The sequence below is a fragment of the Bubalus kerabau genome, chromosome 4 (assembly GCF_029407905.1).
Source record: "Bubalus kerabau isolate K-KA32 ecotype Philippines breed swamp buffalo chromosome 4, PCC_UOA_SB_1v2, whole genome shotgun sequence".
Taxonomy (NCBI): Eukaryota; Metazoa; Chordata; class Mammalia; order Artiodactyla; family Bovidae; genus Bubalus; species Bubalus kerabau.
In genome coordinates, this window is record NC_073627.1 from 118,883,176 (window position 1) to 118,905,600 (window position 22,425).

Genomic DNA, 22,425 nt, shown 5'->3' on the forward strand with positions numbered 1-22,425 from the left:
CCCCCAGAGAACATAAGGAAAAGTACAAATGTTACAGTTCTCAAAATTGCAATCTATTAATGCCATTTTCACCAATTATGCAAAAAGCAGCCCGCTGTGCAACCTTTTCTGAGGCTTTGTTTCTGTGTCCTGCATTTGTCTTGCTTTTAAGGAGCGGGCGCTGATGGGTGTATTAACTGCACAGGGGGCTACTTCATGGAGGAGCGGAGATGCGTGCAGAGCTGTAGTATCAGCTACTACTTTGACCACTCTTCAGAAAATGGATACAAATCCTGCAAAAAGTAAGTGGATTCCCCTCCCCCCATTTAAGCTCCAGTGTTTGGCAACTGGGTTCCTTATTTGACTGCCTTCATTAACAATATGAAACCTACAATTATTAATGAAAAATAAGGTGCAAACATTTACCTATGGACACCAACACTCTGCAGCTTTAAACCCAACTGATTTTTGTGTGTGTGCCTCAGGAGCACTTTAAAACCTCTAAAGTTGTATTTCTGTTTCAAGTGCATGCTGTCTCTTTAAAATCGGTCTACCTGCTAGGTTTTCTTTAATGTTGTCAATTAAAGCAGTTCATTTAAGAAAATATTTTTGTGGCATCTTCAAAGGGAGAATTAAATTTAAGATGTTAAGAGATTGACAGTAAACACATCTTTTCCTTCGCCTGATGTGTGAAAGGATGATACATTGTACATTCTCCCCATAGATGTGACGCCAGCTGTTTGACATGCAATGGTCCAGGGATCAAGAACTGTACGAGCTGTCCCAGTGGGTATCTCTTAGACTTAGGAATGTGTCAGATGGGGGCCATCTGCAAGGACGGTGAGTACAACTACTTATTTTGATCTTCTGAGAACCACGTGATCCTTCCATGTTAAGGTCTAATATATATTTCCACTTGAAAATATTGACTATCAAGCATGTCTCAGATAGGACATGCTGATGTCTTGTTGGTGTTCCTTGAACTTATACCCTCAATGGGTTTAGTTTTCTGGTTGTTTTAACTGCAAAAAGAACTAAAGCATCCATTTACGAAGATGGCACTAGTTAATTTTTCTTAATTAGTAGACCTTGTTCTTGAAAACTTCTTAGAGCTTGGGGCTCAGAGCAAAATTCAGCAGAAAGTAAAGAGAATTCCCATATATCCTCTGACCACACTGACCATTCATACACACACACACACACACACACATACTCACCATCAGTATCCCTCACCAGAGTGATATGTTTGTTACAGTTGATGAGCCAACACTGACAGATCATTGTCACCAAAATCTACAGTTTACATTAGAGTCCACTTTTGGTGTTCTATGAGTTTGGACAAATGTATAAAGACAAGTATCCACCACTGTAATATCATTCAGATCACCCTTCACTACCCTGAAAATCCTCTGTGCTCTGCCTATCCCTTCCTTCTTCCCTCCCTCTGGAAACCACTCATTTTTTTTTCACTGTCATCACAGATTTGATTTTTCCAGAGTGACATATAGTTGGAATTATACAAACACTAACTAGAAAAGGCTACATATTGTATTGTTTTCCAGTCTTGCCTCATAAGTACTTTTTGCTAGATTTTTAAAATACCACATAGAGTTTTGTACCTTGCTTTCTGCTCTAAGCAATAGATAAATGCTACTCTATGTTTTTACAAAATCTTCAGAAACTTCACTTTTAATAACAGCTTAACAGTCTATCTTGTGGATATGCCACAGTCTACTGCCACTCTCCTCTCATTTGGATTGTTTGCAATGGGATATGTAAATAACAATCAAATGGCATCTGAATCGTTTATTAAGCCATGATAGATAGGCATCTGTCTAATGATAAAACAATTACAGATTGGTTCTAATGCTAATATTGGTCCATTTTTCTTTTCACTGCACCAGTAGTTCTCAACCAAAAGGCCAGGACCGCACACCTTCCCCCAATATTCATTTAAATTGCTCTTGGGGTAAAGCACTGATAGCTTTAGAAGCTTCTGAAGTGTTTTTAATGTGCAGCCATTCCTTCTGATAATTTGGCAAATGCCAAGTTCTCTCATTTTCTAGCTTCTGCCATTTCCCTATCCATAAAATGAATGAATTTAAATTATTCCAACCCCAGTCTCTTGTGAGCTTTGACTCTAGATATAATTCGTGCAGAGAGGACTCTTAAATTTGTGCCTAGACTTTATGCACATGTGCATCTCAACAAAGTAGAAATAAAATGTTTGAACCATCATTGTTCTAAACATCTTGGACTGTTAGGGAAATAGGAAAATAAAAAATGATGCATTTGGAACAGTTTTCCCTGATAAAAATCATTTCCCTGGGTTTAGTCTTTGTGTTCCTTTGAATGGTTCTTCTTCTGGAAATTTCACAAGAGGCAGAAGAGTGCTATGGCTGGGAGAATGTAGATGCATCATTCTTATCTAGACTCCAGACCTTGGACAGGTTATGAGATTTTTTGGGCCTCACTGCCCTCATCTATGAAAATAGAAAGGATAATGCTGTTGCCGTCATATGGTTATCTGATAACTTTCCATTAGGAATCTCAAACAACAAAGATATCTGAGCATGTGATGGCACCAGTAGGGAAATCATTTATGCTCTCATATCCACAGAGCGTCTAAGTGACTTTGCATCTTCATAGCTCTTCTAATGTATGATTGACCTGACAGGGACAGGCAGACCTGCTCAGGCTCTGCATTCAGACTTTTCATGGCCAGGGCTAATTCTCACCACACAACACTCAGGTAAGAAGACTGGGAGTGATAGCACCCCAGATACCATGTAAGTATTACTTTCTAGTTATCAGCCAGTGATCCTTACCCTCACGTTAAAAGCTGATCCCCCTCTATCTGAATATGATCAGAATTTTTGTAAGTTAGTAACTGAAAAACCAAGGAAGATTTTTAAGCCATTGACCCAAAAGATGCACTATGACTTGAGAGGTTCACCCATAGTACTTGGTAACAGGCAAAGGTTTATGATCTTTAACTGCTTTCCCTAAACCATGGTAAGCACGGAATCATTTATGCCAGTGGCACTTTGGTAAAAGTGGAGTGTCAGGATTGTGGGCAAAAGTGGAAAATGAAGACTCATGACTTGTGATGAGTCTATTTTCAGGTAGGTTAAAGAATGAGATCATTGACGGCTCACTAGGCTTTTCAAATCACATGGCAATCACCATGTGCTGTTAGGGATGTGTTATTATTTTCTTTCAACTGTCATATTTCAGTGATTCTAAGACATACTTTTTTAGTATATTTTAATAGCTCTGGAATCAGATGCAACTTATAATTCGTGGCAGCTTACAACTGCTTTGATCCACAGGTTGATGTCATGTAGCTGTCATCGCCTGTGACTTAGTCACAGATATATCTAGTCAACTGAGGCACATGATCACTCCTACTTATGTGGCATTTAATTGCACTTCCTAATAGCTTCAAAAAGTTAAACTATGTCTCAATATTCAAAGGAAGAGTTATTACATAAGCCCAGAAACAAAACAGCATGTTATGCAAATATTTTAATAAGCATAAAACTAATATGCTAATTGACAAAAGGTTACTGTGTCACCATTTATTAAGAATTTTTCTTGGCAGTACTTAGAAAAGTGGTGTATCTGAAATCCAGTGTCTTAGACTCAATGAAATATAGTGTAAATGACTGTGTATGCTCTGCTGTAGGTAATTCCAGAAAGAAAAATCCTTGCTTGTATTATTATTGATTTCTAATTTATTCTTTTTCTAATCTTTTTTCCTTTTCATAAATGGATACCAATCACATTTACCGCTGGACTGCAAAACAATGCTTCTTGAAAAACAATGCTGTTGACTGAAATCACTTTGGGTGGACCAAATTTTCCTCCTGTTGACTGCTCCCGAATGATCTCTTCCAATCCCCCCAATCTGCCTCTCTGGCCAATCACAACCTTCTTCCATGTGTGTCCATCATGCTGCTCTCGTCCTCAACTTCCCCTGTCTCTTGCTGAATTCCTGGAAAAGCAACGGAAGAGTCCTGGGCGGAAGGAGGCTTCTGTATGCTAGTGAAAAAGAACAATCTGTGCCAACGGAAGGTTCTTCAACAACTGTGCTGCAAAACATGTACATTCCAAGGCTGAGCTGCCATCCTAGATTTCTTTGTTCCTGTAGACTTATAGATTACTCCATATTATTATTAAAAAGAAAAAAACAAGCAAAAAAAAAAAAAAAAAAAGCAAGCCACCTCTCTCTTTCTTGCTCTCTTTTTCTCTCTCGCTCCAATTTGTGCAGGGAGATGGTGAACTGTTTTGTCAGAACTTAAATGGAAAAAGAAATAAACCTACAACAAGCCTACCTTTTATAACTGGGTGTTTAGTGCTAAACAGCCAGAACCACAGAGACAGTATTGTATGACCAAAGCATCTGATGCCAAAATTTGACGTTAAAGTAATGATTTGATTTCCTGCCCTGTTTTTGAAGGTCCATTTTGTTTTTTGTTTTTTGTTTTTTTTCCTTTTGCATTTACTTGCTTGCTTCCCTCTTTGAGATGCCTAAAAATCCCTTTCAAAAACATCACAAGAGCAGACATAGATCAAAATGAAACAGAAAGCTCTTGCATCCATCATTTTTCATGCTTGAGTCCACTGTTGGCGGAAATGGCAGAAAACTGGACCTAAGGGCATTAAGAACATCCCACAGAGTTGTGTTCAGTGTCATTTGTCTTGGTTTTTCACAGCTGGCCATTGATACTTTCCACACATAATTTACTTCATGCATTATGTGCTGGTTTTGGCATTATGCCCACTTGATAAGTCTGCTCCACTGGTTTCATCAGATAGACTTGCTGCTACTGGCTTTTCCATGGTAGATTCGGTTATTTTACATACAGCTGGTCAAATGGGATTGCTCTGCATAGTCAAATTGGTGATGGACAGAATGCAAAGATTCACAGAATAGCTGAGACTGATCCAGCTCCCCCCCAATCCAGAGTGTTCACTCGTAAACCCTGCACATGCTCTTGGTGCTATTCAGCCATTACCCCATAGCATTTTTTTAAGGCCATCAGAAATTCCATGTGTTGTAGTGGAAAGTGTTTTCAATATGATGAAGGACTTCTTCCTAAAGTCAAAAGTTTCTAAAAGGTCCTGTATTTTTTAAGAAATGGAATTTATTTAAATAATATTTAAGCCTGTGCCCAAGTTGGCGGGTAACATTTTTCAATGGTGCTTATTAGAAGTGTTTTTCATCTTATCATTTTAAGAAAATAAAACTGGAAATGGAATATGGGCAGCATGATTGTACCCTCCTGGTTCTGTTCTTTCCCCACTCCTCTGTCTCTCTATAACCATGCTGATACACCTGTCCACTGAATGTCAATGAGACCATCTGTTTTCCTGGAAATATATTCACTGGTTTCCATTGAGTCCCCAAACACATCCTGGAATCTAGCAGACTGACTTATGTGAATACTCTTTGGATCAGTGGTCAGAAATGAGGAAGCTTGATAGATCTTATTATAACTCTTGAGTTTCTCTATTTAGGAGAGCAGAGACTAATATCAAGTTTCTTCATGTTTCATATCAAAGCTCCATTGGTGACCTCATTTGCTTTCAGAGTGACCAGCCATCTTACAGGCTTTAGGCTTCGGACAGCCTCACTTCCAAGATAAGAGGAGGAATGATATAGGTTATCCTGGGAAATGGATGCTAACTAAGGTCCCCGTCCAAGAAGCAAGCTAGTAAAAAGGCCTAACTTGAAATTTTGTATTCCAAGACATCAAAGTTAATGTTTAACCCAAGGTAAATAATGAGTACAAAGTCTAATGACCCTTTTAATAGCACTGCAGTGATACTAAGTCATATAATGATTCATATATAACTAGGGGATCAACTGATTTTGTTGAGTAATTTTTCCTCTTCGTAACACTGCAGGCCCTTCTGACCTGAAGAAAGCAAGTTAGTCCTGGGTCTGGCATGTAGAGTCTTAACATTTAAAGTCACACTCTTAAGTGGACAAAAGTGAGAGCCTAAAGCAAGGTCAAGTTGATGGTGAAACCAGATCTGCCTGCAGAAGAATCCATTTAACTGAACCTGCCCATAGTATTTGAGGCACAAAGTTGCTATGAAGGGAAAAATAAAAATGATGTCTGTGTTCTTAGACAAATAACCATCAATCTGACAGTCAAAACCATTGGGGTGCACCAACATGTGTTCCATTTCTCACTGACCATGCAGGCACACATTGTGGAAATACTGGTTTAACTACTAGTGGTTACTGCCTCGTTTATCTACAGAATATTATTAACTAGAACATAATGCTTTCAAAGTTTAAGTTAATGTTATATATTATGTATAAATATATATATTCATAATGAGATATATGTAATGGATAGTACAAAGTTTGGAGACTTAACAAATACTCTAACCTAGAGCCAGAAGTCCTATTTTCTGTTTTCTTTTGTCTTTTCATTAGTGATCCATTGTTAAATCCAAATTCACTTTTACTGAAAAATACTGTACATGTGTAAAATGTTCAGTTGTTTTTTTGTAAAATATAGTAGAATGGTTGTAATTGATACTGGCCAAAATCAATGTTATTCCATATTTTATTTTTTCTATTAAATTAACCTAAGTTCCTGTTTATTTGATCTGTTCATAACCATGTGCAAACATCTCTGAAAGGGTGAGGTCATGAGAAACTTGTGTTTCCATACAGAAGCTGACTATGGAAGAAAGGGGGGAGGTGGATGGAGCATATACATAAGATTGGGAAGAAAGGGTGAACAGAGGTGGGAACTGAAAAAAGGAGACTGTAACAGCACTAGAAGAAAGGAACAGTTTAGGTTTGGTCATGAATGACTGTTGAATCCCATTTTTAGTAAGCAGCTTGTGAAAAAATCTCCAGAAGCTTGGTGCAGTTGCTACTGCATTGTACAGACGCAATGTCCAGTGAAAGCCATCTGGACCTGCTCTTGCCCTGGCTTCCCCAGGGCATGGATACTGCACACCTGTCTGTGGGCGTATGAAAGGGTGGGGACCATGGTGCTGGGCACAAAGAGGTGGGGAGTGTGAAAGACGTTATAGAAGATGGCCTTATTCAGTTGGCTGATATCCTGTGCATCGTTGTCCCTGGCTGTATCACGTCCCTGGGGTCGTATCCCTGGATGCCTAGAAGATGACTCTAAAACTAGTCTCTAGTACATGCTACAGGGTAGAACTGCATAGTTAGCAAATAAACAACCATGGATCATAGACCTTTGAGAACCCTGCTTGTGATGGTCACTAGCCCTGAAGGTTCAATGCCCTGCCTTTTGCAAAAAAAGAAATGAGAAATCAACAGAAGTGACACACATATTGAGCTCTGATTAGGTTTAAAGATTTGGGGATACAAAAAGGTATAAGAGCTTCTGTTGCCATGAAGTCCCATTACGGAGATGGGGAGAAACTAAGTTTATTGACCATTTACTATGTGCTGTACAATATGGGAATACAGTGTATGTGTGTGTGTGTAGATATATTGGGTCGGTCAAAAAGTTCATTCAAGTTTCCCCTAAGATGGTACAGAAAAACCTGAAAGAGCTTTTTGGCCAACCCAATAAATATACTCTTTTTAAGTCTCACAAAAATTCTAGAACAGAAGTACATGTAGTATCCTCTGTTTATAAATGAGAAAGCTGAGGCATATGGACTTGAAATAAATTGACTGGGATTGCAAAACCAGACTCAGAATAATAAACATAAAATTCAACAGTAAGACCATTAATCCTAAGGAGTGACTTCTAAGTCTCAGATGAGTAAGTTAAGTTCAGACAGGTAGAAATCCCTTTGAATTGGATTAGTCAGGTGTTTTTTAGAGCAGTTTAGACTTGTATTGGATCTTGGAGGATGGCTGAGGCTTAACTAAGCAGATGGAACTAAAGCAGGAGGAGCATCACCAGCAAATCTGCTGCCGAAGAGTTGTTCAGGGAAGCAAGTCAATTGTTCTAATGGTTTTAACTAATTACCCCATTGCTACAAAGAACAGTTATTCAAGATGTGATAGATCAGTCAAGAAGAATCAACATTTTTACATTTTCCATAAGATGGATAGTGTGCCCATTCTTTTCAATTTCCATACTCATGGAAGACCTTGCTATTCATTAATATCCATCCCTGGACTGATCAGCACTCTCTCACCTTTCAGCCAGTATTAGACCTCCATCATCATGCTATTCATCTCTTCTATCAGACTCCTCATTTTCACACAGCAATCTACTCTTCATTTTGAGGAATTTGCAAAATGAGTGCTTCACAGAGAAGGGAAAGTAACTGTTGTAGTAACTGCTAAGTTAAAATTTCTCCATCAAGTGATCAACACTATAGGCACATCTGAGTATGTAAGTATTTAATATCCCCCTCATGTAGAAAAAATATCATGCAGCTAAAATGTAAGTGGTCATGCATTCTTAACTGCTTTCATATGATCATTCAGCTTCACACAAGGGGCAGTGACAGACAGCAATTTGACAATTAGAGAAAACTGGAGGAATTTTCTAATACAAAATTGGAGGGGAACACAAAGGCTAGCTGAAGTTCGACCTCACCTGTCCCAAGCTGGGCCTGGGCTCCAAACTCAGTATGTGTCAATGACAAAGTATAAACCATTTCTCTTCCCTGGTTGATGTCCATTTCCAAAGTTATTTTTGATAAAATCTGAAATTCTTGGCAGAATATTTTGGAGCCACTGACAAATTTAGCAAGGCATAGCCAAGATGGACTTAATTTCACTATGGCTTATTGGAGCAATTTGGCAATAGCATTGGGGCTATAAACCATAAAATCATGTCTCCTCTTCATCATGAGAGGAAAAGATCTGGCCCAAAGTCAATTCTTGGGCAAGAAGGATACAGCTGTACAGCATCACTGAGTCTCCTATGGCAAGTTTGGGACCTGGGAACTCTAGCTATTCCTTCCTACCTTCTTCCTATAAGAGACTTAAAAAGATGTTTAACTGTCTTATTGCTGAAGGATTTTCTTGCAAGATTTCTTCTCTAAAGGGCCATTGTTGAGTCCCTCACCACAATAATTGTTGCAATTCTTGGCTTTTTCCAGGTCAGATGTCAGGCAACAAAAGATATTTTGCATCTCCACTTCTAGAAATTTACAGAAACATTCCCTGAGGTCTGAATTGTAAGACACTTTTTAGAAAAGAATATACTACAAGAACACAGTGTTTTTAAGCCAGCAGAGTTTTACTACAATGGCTTTATTTAATTTTGCCCCCACAAAAATCAGAGCGACCTACAGAAACTAACTTTCTGTTGCAAGATTCACAACTATCAAGGGTATGGATTAAAATCAAGCCCAGAACATCAACTTTCTATACAACACTGCCTCCCTTTTATGAGTGCCAAGGAGAAAACAAGTCCATATTACATACATTGCAAGACAGGGGTAAGAGCCTTTTCCCAAGTGTGGATAGAAAGCATACTATATCCCTGGACTTGGTTTTTTCTCTTTATTAATCCAAGTGAATTGCTTCCGTAAACAATCTTTGAGTTTCTGTCTATATACCAAGCACTGAGGTCCTTCGTGCCCTCTTCAAGCTTATGGTCTAGTGGTAAACAAACCAAAATACATGGTTATAATATGAAGCTACTGAAAAGCCTTTTAAAAAACATCACAATATTGCTGGGAGTCGAAAAGAGCAAGCACACTCACTCTACTAATTAAGGGTTAAATGTACCATGGCTCACATGATAAGCTTTCCAAGGGCATCCAAAAATAACATGAAACATTCAAAACAGATTTGCCTTTAAAATGTGCAAAATCAAATGATATTTTAATTAAATATCTACAAAATGCAACATATCAAACTAGTCAACTGCAGCTCAACACTTAAGGAATCACATAATTAATGTGGGATAAAGGTGAATTTTAATGTTTGATATGATGTGGTACTCGCAGAGACAGGAGAACCTAGGATCTGTTGGGTTTCTAATTTAACCCTGCAGAGGAGGGACAAATTCACTCCTCATGTAGGGGGAGGATATATTTATACATAATTCTGATGTCTTCCCTCAAGATTCCCACCTGTAGATCCAAATAGCTACCTGCCATTTCCCTTCAGATGGCTAACAGGCATCTCAAAATTAACATGTCCAAAATAGACTTTAGACTTGCTAATCCCCTAAACATTATCATAGATTGTCTCCCATCTCAGCATATGGTATTAAAACACATCTAAAAATCTATCCATCCACCAGTTGCTCAAACCTAAACCCTAAGATTTCTCTTTTTGCTACCCTCAAACCCAATCCATTGGCAAGATCCCACTGACCTCCATGACATATCTCTAAGTGACTTCTCCCCACTCCGTAGCTGTAATTCTGTATCAAAACACCATCCTCTCTACCCTAAACTACTGCAGAGCCTCCTAATCAGGCTCTCTGCTTCTCCCCCCATCCATGCTCCACGCAGATGGCAGAGTGCTGTTATAAACACAAAATCTGATTTCGCCTCTCTATTCACTCAGAATAAAATCTGAACTCCTTACCCGAGACCTTTCTGATATCTTCTCATGCTCCCTTGTTCATATTCTAATCATACCAACCTTCTTTTTGTTCTCCAAACAAAACTAGCGTATTTGTGCATCCAGAACCCTGCTCTTCATATGGCTGATATCTTCTTATCCTACAGATCTTAGTTCAAAAACAGCTTTCTCAGAAGCAGCTCCTTCATTCACCCCACACCTGCCCACCTTTTTGGTCTAGCACCACAAACATGACATTCTACAATTCATTGGCTTGTTTATTGGAGGAGCTGAGAAGCACAGGAGCTGAGGTTTTTCCATCTTGTCCACAGTGGACAAGATGTCTAACACAGTGCCTTGGACAGTGTCTAACACAGTGTCTTGCTTAGTAAATATTTGTGGAATGAATGAATAAGAAGACTTCCATGAGAAGTTACATTAGATAGGAGTCTTGAAAGATAAGCAGAAATTTGTAAGTCAAAGAAGGTGAGGATGTCAGAGAAGGATTCTTGAGAGAGAGAACTGGTACAAAGGGACAAAACCATCAAAGGGCTTGTGGACTGAGAGGCAGAGAGTGGGCAAGGTGAGCAAGTAAAGGAAGGGAATGGGAAGACCCCAGAGTTCAACTCACAAAGGGCCTAGGATGGGCTACTGCCCTCTTCAACCTCTTTATTTTTTGAATCATCAGCCTTTCTTTTCAGAGAGGCTAACTGACTTACTTAAGGACCCCATGAAGTCAACTTGTGGCCTCCTGCCAACAAATGCAGGAAGCATTCATTCAGGCAGAATGCTGAGAAGGCTGTATTTGCTTCAGTACCCAAGGGATTGATGGCTGCATTGAGCCAACTAAATCAAAGGACAAGGTACTAAGCAGAGCTCAACTATCAGATTAGCTCACATGAGAGGAGGCAGCCCATAGCTTCTCTTCACTGGGATGTCCATGACTAGAGCAAGAAATCTGGCAAAGCCTGTTTGCAAGACTAGGGGACAAGGACTGGCTCAGAATCCTCTTTTCCTTCTAAAAGAAAACCCTTTGTCCTCTAAACTGTCATTACCAGAGAAGACTAAAAGGAAAGAATTAATAACATGTGAGGAACTACCCTTCATAACAACAGAAAGAGTAACTCCCATATATGGAATGCTTCCTATGTACTAAGCACTGTGCTCAATTCTTCATATGAGCTATCTCATTCAATATTGCCAATAGCCTGATTTTATTCTCTCTACAAATGAGAATGCAGATGAGGTAAATGCTTTAAGTACCCCAGTGGTTAAATAGAAGATCTGGGATTAATTTAAATCCAGACGATCTGATATCAAAGTCTCCAAGAAAAATACAAGAGCCAAGGAAGTTGTCTGTTGAAACAAGCTTCAGGCTGTGATCATGAAGCTTACATCAGGATTATATAGGTCACCTGACAATGTCTGGTCCAAGGTCCATGCTGTCTCTTGTGACTAGAGCAATCTCTACCCAGGACTACTGAGCACGGCCACATAGTGTTTTGTGGGATCAAGCTAGGAGTGTATTTCAATATCACTATGAGAATTAGTAGTGACCAATGGGCCATGTGGGCAAAGGAAATCAGATAGGACCTAAAGGAAAGGAGGCAGTGACTAATAAGAAATGAGCACATGATGTCCCTTTCATGCTAATTTCTCCTTGTCTTGGAAGTCATCATTTGCATTCTCTAGCCTCAATGACAGAGAAGGCAATGGCACCCCACTCCAGTACTCTTGCCTGGAAAATCCCATGGATGGAGGAGCCTGGTAGGCTGCAGTCCATGGAGTCGCTAAGAGCCGGACACGACTGAGCGACTTCACTTTCACTTTTCACTTTCATGCATTGGAGAAGGAAATGGCAACCCACTCCAGTGTTCTTGCCTGGAGAATCCCAGGGACGGGGGAGCCTGGTGAAATGCCGTCTATGGGGTCGCACAGAGTCAGACACGACTGAAGCGACTTAGCAGCAGCAGCAGCCTCAATGAAATGAAGAAGAAACAGAACAGAGATACAGGGAACACAGAAACATTGCAGTGCTGAAAACCATCACAAAATACAAATTCCATGAGCTCCTTTGACAAATCCATTTAAAAAAACTCTTTCCAGGTGAGATTCAACAGGATTTTCTTGACACAAATCCATAACTGTTGCAACATAATAAAATCTAAACTATCAAGAAAATGTAAGTTTTATTATGTGCAGAATTGTAATCTTTAACTGACTTGTATCATTAGAAACAAGGAGAGATAAGAAAGCCTTCCTCAGTGATCAATGCAAAGAAATAGTGAAAACAATAGAATGGGAAAGACTAGCGATCTCTTCAAGAAAATTAGAGATCCAAAGGGAACTTTTCATGCAAAGATGGGCAGAGTAAAGGACAGAAATGGTATGGACCTAACAGAAGCAGAAGATATTAAGAAGAGGTGGAAAGAATACACAGAAGAACTACACAAAAAAGATCTTCACAACCCAGATAATCACGATGGTGTGATCACTCACCTAGAGCCTGACATCCTGGAATGTGAAGTCAAGTGGGCCTTAGGAAGCATCACTAAGAACAAAGCTAGTGGAGGTGATGGAATCCCAGTTGAGCTATTTCAAATCCTAAAAGATGATGCTGTGAAAGTGCTGCACTCCATATGCCAGCAAATTTGGAAAATTCAGCAGTGGCCACAGGACTGGAAAAGGTCAGTTTTCATTGCAATCCCAAAGAAAGGCAATGCCAAAGAATGTTCAAACTACTGCACAATTGCACTCATCTCACATGCTAGCAAAGTAATGCTCAAAATTCTCCAAGCCAGGCTTCAACAGTACGTGAACCATGAAATTCCAGATGTTCAAGTTGGATTTAGAAAAGGCAGAGGAACCAGAGACCAAATTGCCAACATCCGGTGGATCATCGAAAAAGCAAGAGAGTTCAAGAAAAACATCTTCTGCTTTACTGACTATGCCAAAGCCTTTGACTGTGTGGATCACAACAAACTGCGGAAAATTCTTCAAGAGATGGGAATACCAGACCACCTGACCTGCCTCCTGAGAAATCTATATGCAGGTCAGGAAGCAACAGTTAGAACCAGACATGGAAAAACAGACTTGTTCCAAATTGGAAAATGAGTACATCAAGGCTGTATAGCCACCCTGCTTATTTAACTTAGATGCAGAGTACACCATGAGAAACGCTGGACTGGATGAAGCACTAACTGGAATCAAGACTGCCAGGAGAAATATCAATAACCTCAGATATGCAGATGACACCACACTTATGACAGAAGTTGAAGAACTAAAGAGCCTCTTGATGAAAGTGAAAGAGGAGAGTGAAAATGTTGGCTTAAAACTCAACATTCAGAAAACGAAGATCATGGCATCTGGTCCCATCACTTCATGGCAAATAGATGCGGAAAATGGTGGAAACAGTGGCGGACTTTATTTTTGGGGGCTCCAAAATCACTGCAGATGGTGATTGCAGCCACGAAATTAAAAGACACTTGCTCCTTGGAAGAAAAGTTATGACCAACCTAGATAGCACATTAAATAGCCGAAACATTACTTTGCCAACATAGGTCCGTCTAGTCAAAGCTATGGTTTTTCCAGTAGTTGTGTATGGACGTGAGAGTTGGACTATAAAGAAAGCTGAGCACTGAAGAATTGATGTTTTTGAACTGTAGTGTTGGAGAAGACTCTTGACAGTCTCTTGGACTGCAAGGAGATCCAGCTAGTCCATCCTAAAGGAAATTAGTCCTGAATATTCATTGGAAGGACTGATGCTGAAGCTGAAACTCCAATACTTTGGCCACCTGATGCGAGGAACTGACTCACTGGAAAAGACCCTGATGCTGGGAAAGATTGAAAGTGGGAGAAGGGGACAGTAGAGGATAAGATGGTTGGATGGCATCACTGACTCAATGGACATGAGTTGAGTAAACTCCAGGAGCTGGTGATGGACAGGGAGGCCTGGCATGCTGCAGTCCGTGGGGTCGCAAAGTGTCAGACATGACTGAGTGATTGAACAGAACTGAAATGAACTGAATCATCTTGATCATCTTCCCTTGAGCAGTCCCATATCTGATCCGTCAGCAAGTCAAGACAGTTCTACCTCCAAAACATATCTTGGATCCATTTTCTGTCCTTCACCTGCCACCATCCTTGTCAACATAACCTTGGGTCATGCTGCTTCCCATCTCCCTACTGAACGCACCCCTTATGTCCACGTTCCAATGTCTTCATCTTCTTCCCCTAATCTCTACACAGAGTAGATTAGGCCAGATGCTATTTCTCTAAATTCAAAGCTCACATGAGATTCAACTGTTTAAACCCCTCTGTGGCTTCCCATTTCACCTAAGATAAAGCTGAAATTCCTTTCCATGGTAATCAGGCTACGGTCAATCCGACCACTCCATGTCTCTAACCTCATCTCATGCCATTCTCTCCCTCCCTTCATATTTTGCAGCAACATTAACTTTCCCTGACTCCTCTACTCTGCCTTGACCCTATAACTTTCCCACATGACATTCCCCCTACTCTAATACTATTCCATCCCTAATTATCTACACCCAGCTAAATCTTATCTGGATCTCAGTTTAAATGACATTTCATTTCCTGATCCTTACAGACAAGATTAGATCTCTTTACTATAAGGTTTCATGGAAGCCTCTACTTTCATATCAATTATACTATTAATATATATTTAGTTGTAGGAATATTTGATGTATGTATTCTCAGTACAAAGTCTGTTCCATGGGGACAAAGTCTGTAAATGTCTTACATCTCATGTGTTAGTCCTAGTTGCTCAGTCATGTCCAACTCTTTGTGACTCCATGGACTGTAGCCTGCCAGGCTTCTCTGTCCATGGAATTCTCCAGGCAAGAATATTGGCGTGAGGTGCCATTTCCTTCTCCAGAGGATATTTCCTACCAAGGGATCGAACCTGGGTGTCCCACACTGTAGGCAGATTCTTTACCACCTGAGCCATGAGGGAAGCTTACATCTCACGACTCTAGCAAAATGTGTTTCATAGACACTTGATAACTCTTTGATCAGTAGATAAGTTAATAAATGAATAATTAAGTAAATAACTGAATAAATGACAGGGAAGAAATAGCCCTGGCCCAGACATCAGTACAACTAAATTCTAATCTTGATTCCATATAATTTGAGTGTAGCCCTTTATGCGTCCACCCCAGTTTCCACTAAGATGTGTCCACCCATCTACAGCATCATACCTATGAACCTTTTAAGCCCATGTATTCAATGTAAGGGAAAATCCCCATGATAGAGATTCTATCACTAGCCCTAAAACACCACACACAAAACCTTTATCCAAACTCACTAAAGCTAATGTTTTAGGATCTTTTCACTAAAAGTGTACAGCTGGTAGGTAGTGTGGTGGCAGAGTTATAAAGTGTCCCCCCAAAATTACCATCCATTCATTGCTGTGAAGAGATTTTACAGATGGAATACTATCAACTGACTTTAAAATATGGAGATGATTCCTGGATTATCCATATGGGCCCAAGGTATACATCAGAGGGATGCAGTAGAAGGAGGCAGAGAAGGCATGAGGCAGAAGAGGGGATCACAGAGAGAGATTCAAGACAAGAGAAGGATTTGTCCCACAGTAACTGGCTTTGAAGAAGCAGGAAGGGGGCCATGAGCCAAGAAATGCATGCAGTCTCTAGAAACTGAGAACTATCCCCAACTTCCAGGTTGTTAAGTAAATGGAGACCTCAGTTCTGAACTTCTGTCATCAACCTGAATAAACTTGAAGCAGATTCATTCCCAAAGCCACCAGAAAGAATGTAGCCTATGACACATTAATTCCAACCTTGTAAAACTAGGAGCAGAGAAGCAGCTGAGCCACACTGAAACCAGACTAACCTACAGAATGGTGAGAAGATAAATGTTTTGTGGAGCCACAAAGGTAATGGTTACTTGTTACAGCAGCAATGGAAACTAATGCATATTAGCTTATTTTCATAACTGTGACCTGAAAAGCAGGCTTCTAATTAAATACACATGTAAGATCAGATCAGTTGCTCAGTCGTGTCCAACTCTTTGCGACCCCATGAATTGCAGCACGCCAGGCCTCCCTGTCCATCACCAACTCCCAAAGTTCACTCAGACTCACGTCAATTGAATCAGTGATGCCATCCAGCCATCTCATCCTCTGTCGTCCCCTTCTCCTCCTGCCCCCAATCCCTCCCAGCATCAGAGTCTTTTCCAATGAGTCTACTCTTCGCATGAGGTGGCCAAAGTACTGGAGTTTCAGCTTCAGCATCATTCCTTCCAAAGAAATCCCAGGGCTGATCTCCTTCACAATGGACTGGTTGGATCTCCTTGCAGTCCAAGGGACTGTCAAGAGTCTTCTCCAACACCACAGTTCAAAAGCATCAATTGTTTGGCACTCAGCCTTCTTCACAGTCCAACTCTCACATCCATACATGACCACAGGGAAAACCATAGCCTTGACTAGACGAACCTTTGTTGGCAAAGTAATGTCTCTGCTTTTGAATATGCTATCTAGGTTGGTCATATGTAAGGGCCTACTCTAATCTTCTGAAGAGATGAAAAGTGGGTGCTATCTTTTCACTTTCCCTCTTCGTGCTACAAAGCACCAGTATCTCCCCAAGGGGAGCTTTTATGTCTGGTTCCCCAGTTTTTATGGCTGCAACCCAAGGAATACTTCTTGATTACCTAGCTCTGGTGGCCAGCAAAGCCTGCATTCCTGGGTTCTATGGAATTGTAACCAACAGTTTGTGGCTGACCAACATCTCAAGGGAACCTGTGCAGAGAGAAGACTGAAATGTACCCCCAGTCTCTTTGTGAAAGAAGCACTCCTGGGACAGAAGCCAGTGGATGACATGTTGTATTCCCCTTCCATCTCACTTCAGGTGGCTGGTATCTCCCAGAAAGGATCTTGTACACTTGTCTAGCACCCTGATTTTTGTGACTACCTTGCAGGGGACACTTCTAGATCACCTGGCTCTGGCAGCCAGCAGGATTTATACTTGTGATCTCACAGAACTCTATGTGTTTGTATACCTTAAAAGCTGCTGCTTGCGGATCCAGCTTCCAGTCAACCTGAATCTAGGTGCTGACTGAGATCTTCCCCTTTGGGACATTGAAAGTTTTTAGCACAGTTCAACTACTGACCCACTAAAATAAAATCATGAAGATTTGAGAAACAACCAAGATCTAAGACAGGGTTGAATGACAAGGTTCATCCCCTACACAAAGTTACTCCTTCAAAACTGAGAAAAGTGGCTGTTTAATCTTATGCATAGAAACTAACACAAAGAGTCAAGGAAAATGAAAAAACAGAGGAAAATGTTCCAAATGAAAGAACAAGGAATAAACCTCAGAAAAAGTCCTTAATGAGACGAAGGTAAATGATTGACCTGATAAAGAGTTCAAAATAATGGTCATAAATATGCTCACTAAACTTGGAGGAGAATGGATGCACACAGTGAGAACTTCAACAAAGAAAGAAAGCATAAGACTACCAAACACAAGTCATGGAGCTGAAGAATACAACTTAACTGAAAAATACAAAAGAGGGGGTACAACAGCAGACAAGACAGAGCAGGAGAAAAGGCCAGTGAGCTCAAAGACAGGGCAGTGGGATTCATCCAAACAAAGAATCAAAAAAAGAAAGAGTGCAAAAAAAAGTGAAGATAGCTTAAAAGACCCATGAGACACCATCAAGCTGATAGCTATTCACATTATAGGGGCCCCAGAAGGAGAAGAGAAAGAGAAAAAACAGCAGAAGATGTATTTGCAGAAATAATGACTGAAAACTCCTGTAACCTTGGGAAAGAGACATTCAGATCCAGGAAGTCCAGAGAGTTCCAATCCAGATGAATCCAAAAAGACACCTACACCAAGATACATGAAAAATAAAGTATCAAAAATTAAAGACAAGGAGATAAAAGCAGCAAGAGAAAAACAGCTTGTTATATAAAGGAATCCCTATAAGATCATCATCAGCTTCTTAGCAGAAACTTTGTGGACTAGAAGGGACTGGCATGTACTAACCAAAGTCCTGAAAGGAAAAAACTTCCAATCAAAATTACTCTATCCAGAAAAGCTGTCATTCAGAATTGAAGGAGAGTTTTCCAGACAACATAAAGAAGTTGATCACCTCTAAACTGGCCTTATAAGAAGTGTTAAAAAGACTTCTTTAGGCTGAAAAGAAAGTGTACTAGTTAGTAACAGGAAAACCTAACCTCACTGGTAAAGATAAATATACAGTAATATTTAGAATAATCAACTGTTGTAAAGATGGTGAATTAATCACTTATAAAGTTAGTAAGAAAGCTAAAAGACAAAAGTAAAAAAAAAAAACTATAACTAAAATAGTAAAGGGATACATAGGATAAAAAGATGTAAATTGTGACATCAAAACAAATCGTTGGAAGGGAGTAAAAATATAAAACTTTAGAATACATTAAAATGTAAGTTATTATCAATTTAAAATAGACAGTTATAAGTATAACTTCAGGCTTCCCTGGTGGCTCAGTTGGTAAAGAATCTGCCTGCAATGCAGGAGACCCGGGTTGGATCCCAGGGTCAGGAAGATCCCCTGGAAAAGGAATGGCAACCCACTCCAGTACTCCCTTGCCTGGAGAATTCCATAAACAGAGGAGCTAGGCAGGTTATAGTCCATGGGATTGCAAAGAATCGGACATGACTGCATGACTTTCACTTTTTCACTTTCATAAGTATAACTTATTATAGGTAAGTTTCATGGAAGCCATCATGAAAGCAAAAATCTATAGCAGGACACAAAAGATTTAAAATATAAAAAAAGGAAGGCAACCATACCACTATTGAAAATCATCAAATTACAAAGAGAGCAAAAGAAGAAACAGAGAAACTACAAAAGAGCCAAAAAGCAACTAACAGAATTGCAAAAGTACATACCTATCAATAATTACTTTAAATGTATGTGGACTAAATTCTATCAAAAGACAGAATGACTGAATGGATTTAAAAACTGAGACCCATCTATACGCTGCCTATATGAGACTCCCCTCAGTTGTAAAAGTGCACAAAGACTGAAAGTGAAGGAATTGAAAAAGATATTCTATGCAAATGGAAAGCAAAGAAAGCCAGGGTAGCTATACTTGAGAATAAACAGACTTTTTTTTTTTTTTGGCCATGCAACATGGTATTCAGGATCTTAGTTCCCTGACCAGAATTGAACCTAGGTCCAGTAATGAAACCCAAGCCCTCACCACTGGACTATGAGGGAATTCACAAGATTAAATAGACTGTAAAACAGAATATAATAAGAGACAAAGATGAGCACTGCATAATAATAAAGGGATTAATCCAACAAGAGGATATATCATTTTAAATATTTATGCACCCAACACAGGAACACCTAAATATACAGAGCAAATATTAAAGATCTAAAGACAGAAAATAGACAGTAACACAATAATAGTATGGGACTTTAATACCTCACTTATATCAATGTATAGGTCATCAAGACAGGAAAACAATAAGGAAACACTGGTATTAAACACCACATTAGGCCAGATGGACTTAACGGATACACAGAACATTTCATCAAAAACAAAACAAAACCCAGAATACACATTCTTCTCAAGCATACATGGAACATTCCCCAGGACAAATCATGTGGTAGGCCACAAAATTAGTCTTAAATAGTTAAGACTGAAATCATATCAAGTATCATTTTCAATCATAATGGTATAAAACTAGAAACCAATTATAAGAAGAAAACTGGAAAATTTACAAATATATAGAGATTGAACAACATGCTGCTGATAATCAATGGGTCAAAAAAGAAAGCAAGAGAGAAAATTTTAAACATACCTTGAGACAAATGAAAATGGAAACACAACATACCAAACTTATGGGATGCCATAAAAGCAGTTCTTGGAAAGTTGTTCATAATGATAAATGCCTTCATCAAGAAACAGAAAAATCTCAGACGACCTAACTTTACACCTCAAAGCACTAAGAAGAACAAACAAAGCCCAAAGTTAATAGAAGAAAGACAACAAAGATCCAAGCAGAAATAAATGAAATAGAAATTAAAAGTACAGTGAAAAGGATCAATAAGAGCTTTTTTTTAAAGAAAAAATTGACTTTTAGACTCACCAAGGAAAAGGGAGGACTCAACATCAGAAATTAAAGGTCTTACAACTGATATCACAGACATACAGAGAACAATAAGAGACAATTGTAAACAATTACATGCCAACAAGTTGGACAACCTAGAAGAAATGGATAAGTTTCTGGAAACACACAACCTAGCATTACCAAATCATGAAGAAACAGAAAATATGAGATCAATTACTATTTAAGAGATTGAGTCAGTAATCAAAAACCTTCCTACAAAGAAAACTCCAGGCCCATATGACTTCACTGGTGAATTCTAACAAACATTAAAAGAAAAATTAATACAATACTTCTCAAACACTTCCAAAAAAATAGAAAAAGAGGGAACACTTCCAAATTAATTTTATGAGACCAGCATCACCCTGATACCAAAACCAGACAAGGATATCACAAGAAAAGAAAATTATAGGCTAATATTCCTAATAAAATAAATGCAAAGGTCCTCAATAAAATATTAGCAAACTGAATTCAATAATACTTTGAAAGCATAATGCACCATGATCAAGAAAGATTTATTCCAGGAATGCAAAGATGTGTCAACATCCACAAAGCTATCAATTTAAGTCACTACATCAACAAAGTGAAAGTTGCTCAGTCGTGTCCAACTCTTTGCGACCCCATGGACTATACAGTCCAAGGAATACTCTAGGCCAGAATATTGGAGTGGGTAGCCTTTAATATCATACACAATGATGAAAGCTGAAAGAATTTCCTCTAAGATTGGGATGCCCACTCTTGCCACATAGCACTGGAAATTCTAGCCAGAGAATCAGACAAGAAAAAGGAGTAAAAGCATTCAAATTGGAAAGGAAGAAGTAAAACTGTCACTATTTGCAGATGGTGTATACAGAAAACTCTACAGACTCTATCAAAAAATTAACAAGCAAATTTAGTAAAGTTGCAAGATACAAAATCAATATACAAAAATTTGTTCCATCTCTCTAATAAGGAACAATCAGAAAGAAAAACTGAGAAAATAATCCCGTTTACAACTGCATCAAAAAGAATAAAATACTTAGTAATAAATTTAACCAAGGATATGGGAGACCTGTACACTGAAAACTCATGGAAAAGAAATTGAAGAAGACTAGTAAATGGAAAGATATTCAGTATCATGAAAAAACTAATTATTTTTTAAATGTCCATACTAACCAAAGCAATCTACAAATTCAATGCAATCCCCAAAGTTACAATAGCAATTTTCACAGAAACAGAACAAACAATCCTAAAATTTGTAGGAGCCATGAAAGACCCCAACTAGTCAAAGGAATCTTGAGAAATAGCAACAAAGCTAGATGCATATCATTCTCTCATTTCAAATTATATCACAAAACTATAATAATCAAAACATTATGGTGGTATCGGCATAAAACCAGACACACAGATCAGGGAACAGAACAGAGAGCTTAGAACTACACCCATTCATATATGGTCAACTATAACAAAGAAGCCAAGGATATACGACAGTCTTTTCAAGTGATGGTTTGAGTAAACTGGGCTGCACAAAAGAATGAAACTGGACCACTATCTAATACCATACACAAACCTCACTTAAAATGTATAGAAGATTTGAACATAAGATATGAAACCATAAAACTACCAGAAGAGAGCATAGGTGGTAAGCTCCTTGTCATGTCTTGGTGATAATTTTTTAGTCAGGTAGCAAAAACAAGCAGAATTACATCAAACTAAATAGATCTGTATGGCTAAGAAAACCATCAACAAAATTAAAAAGGAACCTTCTGCAAAATCATATATCTGATAAGTTAATGTCCAAAATATATAAAGAACTCACACAACTGTAC

The 22,425-nt window shown here is 39.0% G+C and overlaps 1 protein-coding gene across 3 annotated transcripts in view; it reads left to right on the forward strand.

Moving 5' to 3' along the window:
• PCSK5 (proprotein convertase subtilisin/kexin type 5) overlaps positions 1 to 22,425 on the forward strand; it is a 521,444-nt gene that overhangs the window by 356,394 nt on the left and 142,625 nt on the right. For 2 of the 3 annotated variants that reach the window (XM_055578327.1, XM_055578328.1), the window contains exons 19-20: positions 152 to 281; positions 704 to 819. In XM_055578327.1, the coding sequence (XP_055434302.1) occupies positions 152 to 281; positions 704 to 819 (246 nt within the window). Of the gene's footprint in view, positions 1 to 151; positions 282 to 703; positions 820 to 3,985; positions 6,602 to 22,425 lie in introns of those variants that run through there. The other variant, XM_055578329.1, reaches the window with a different exon arrangement.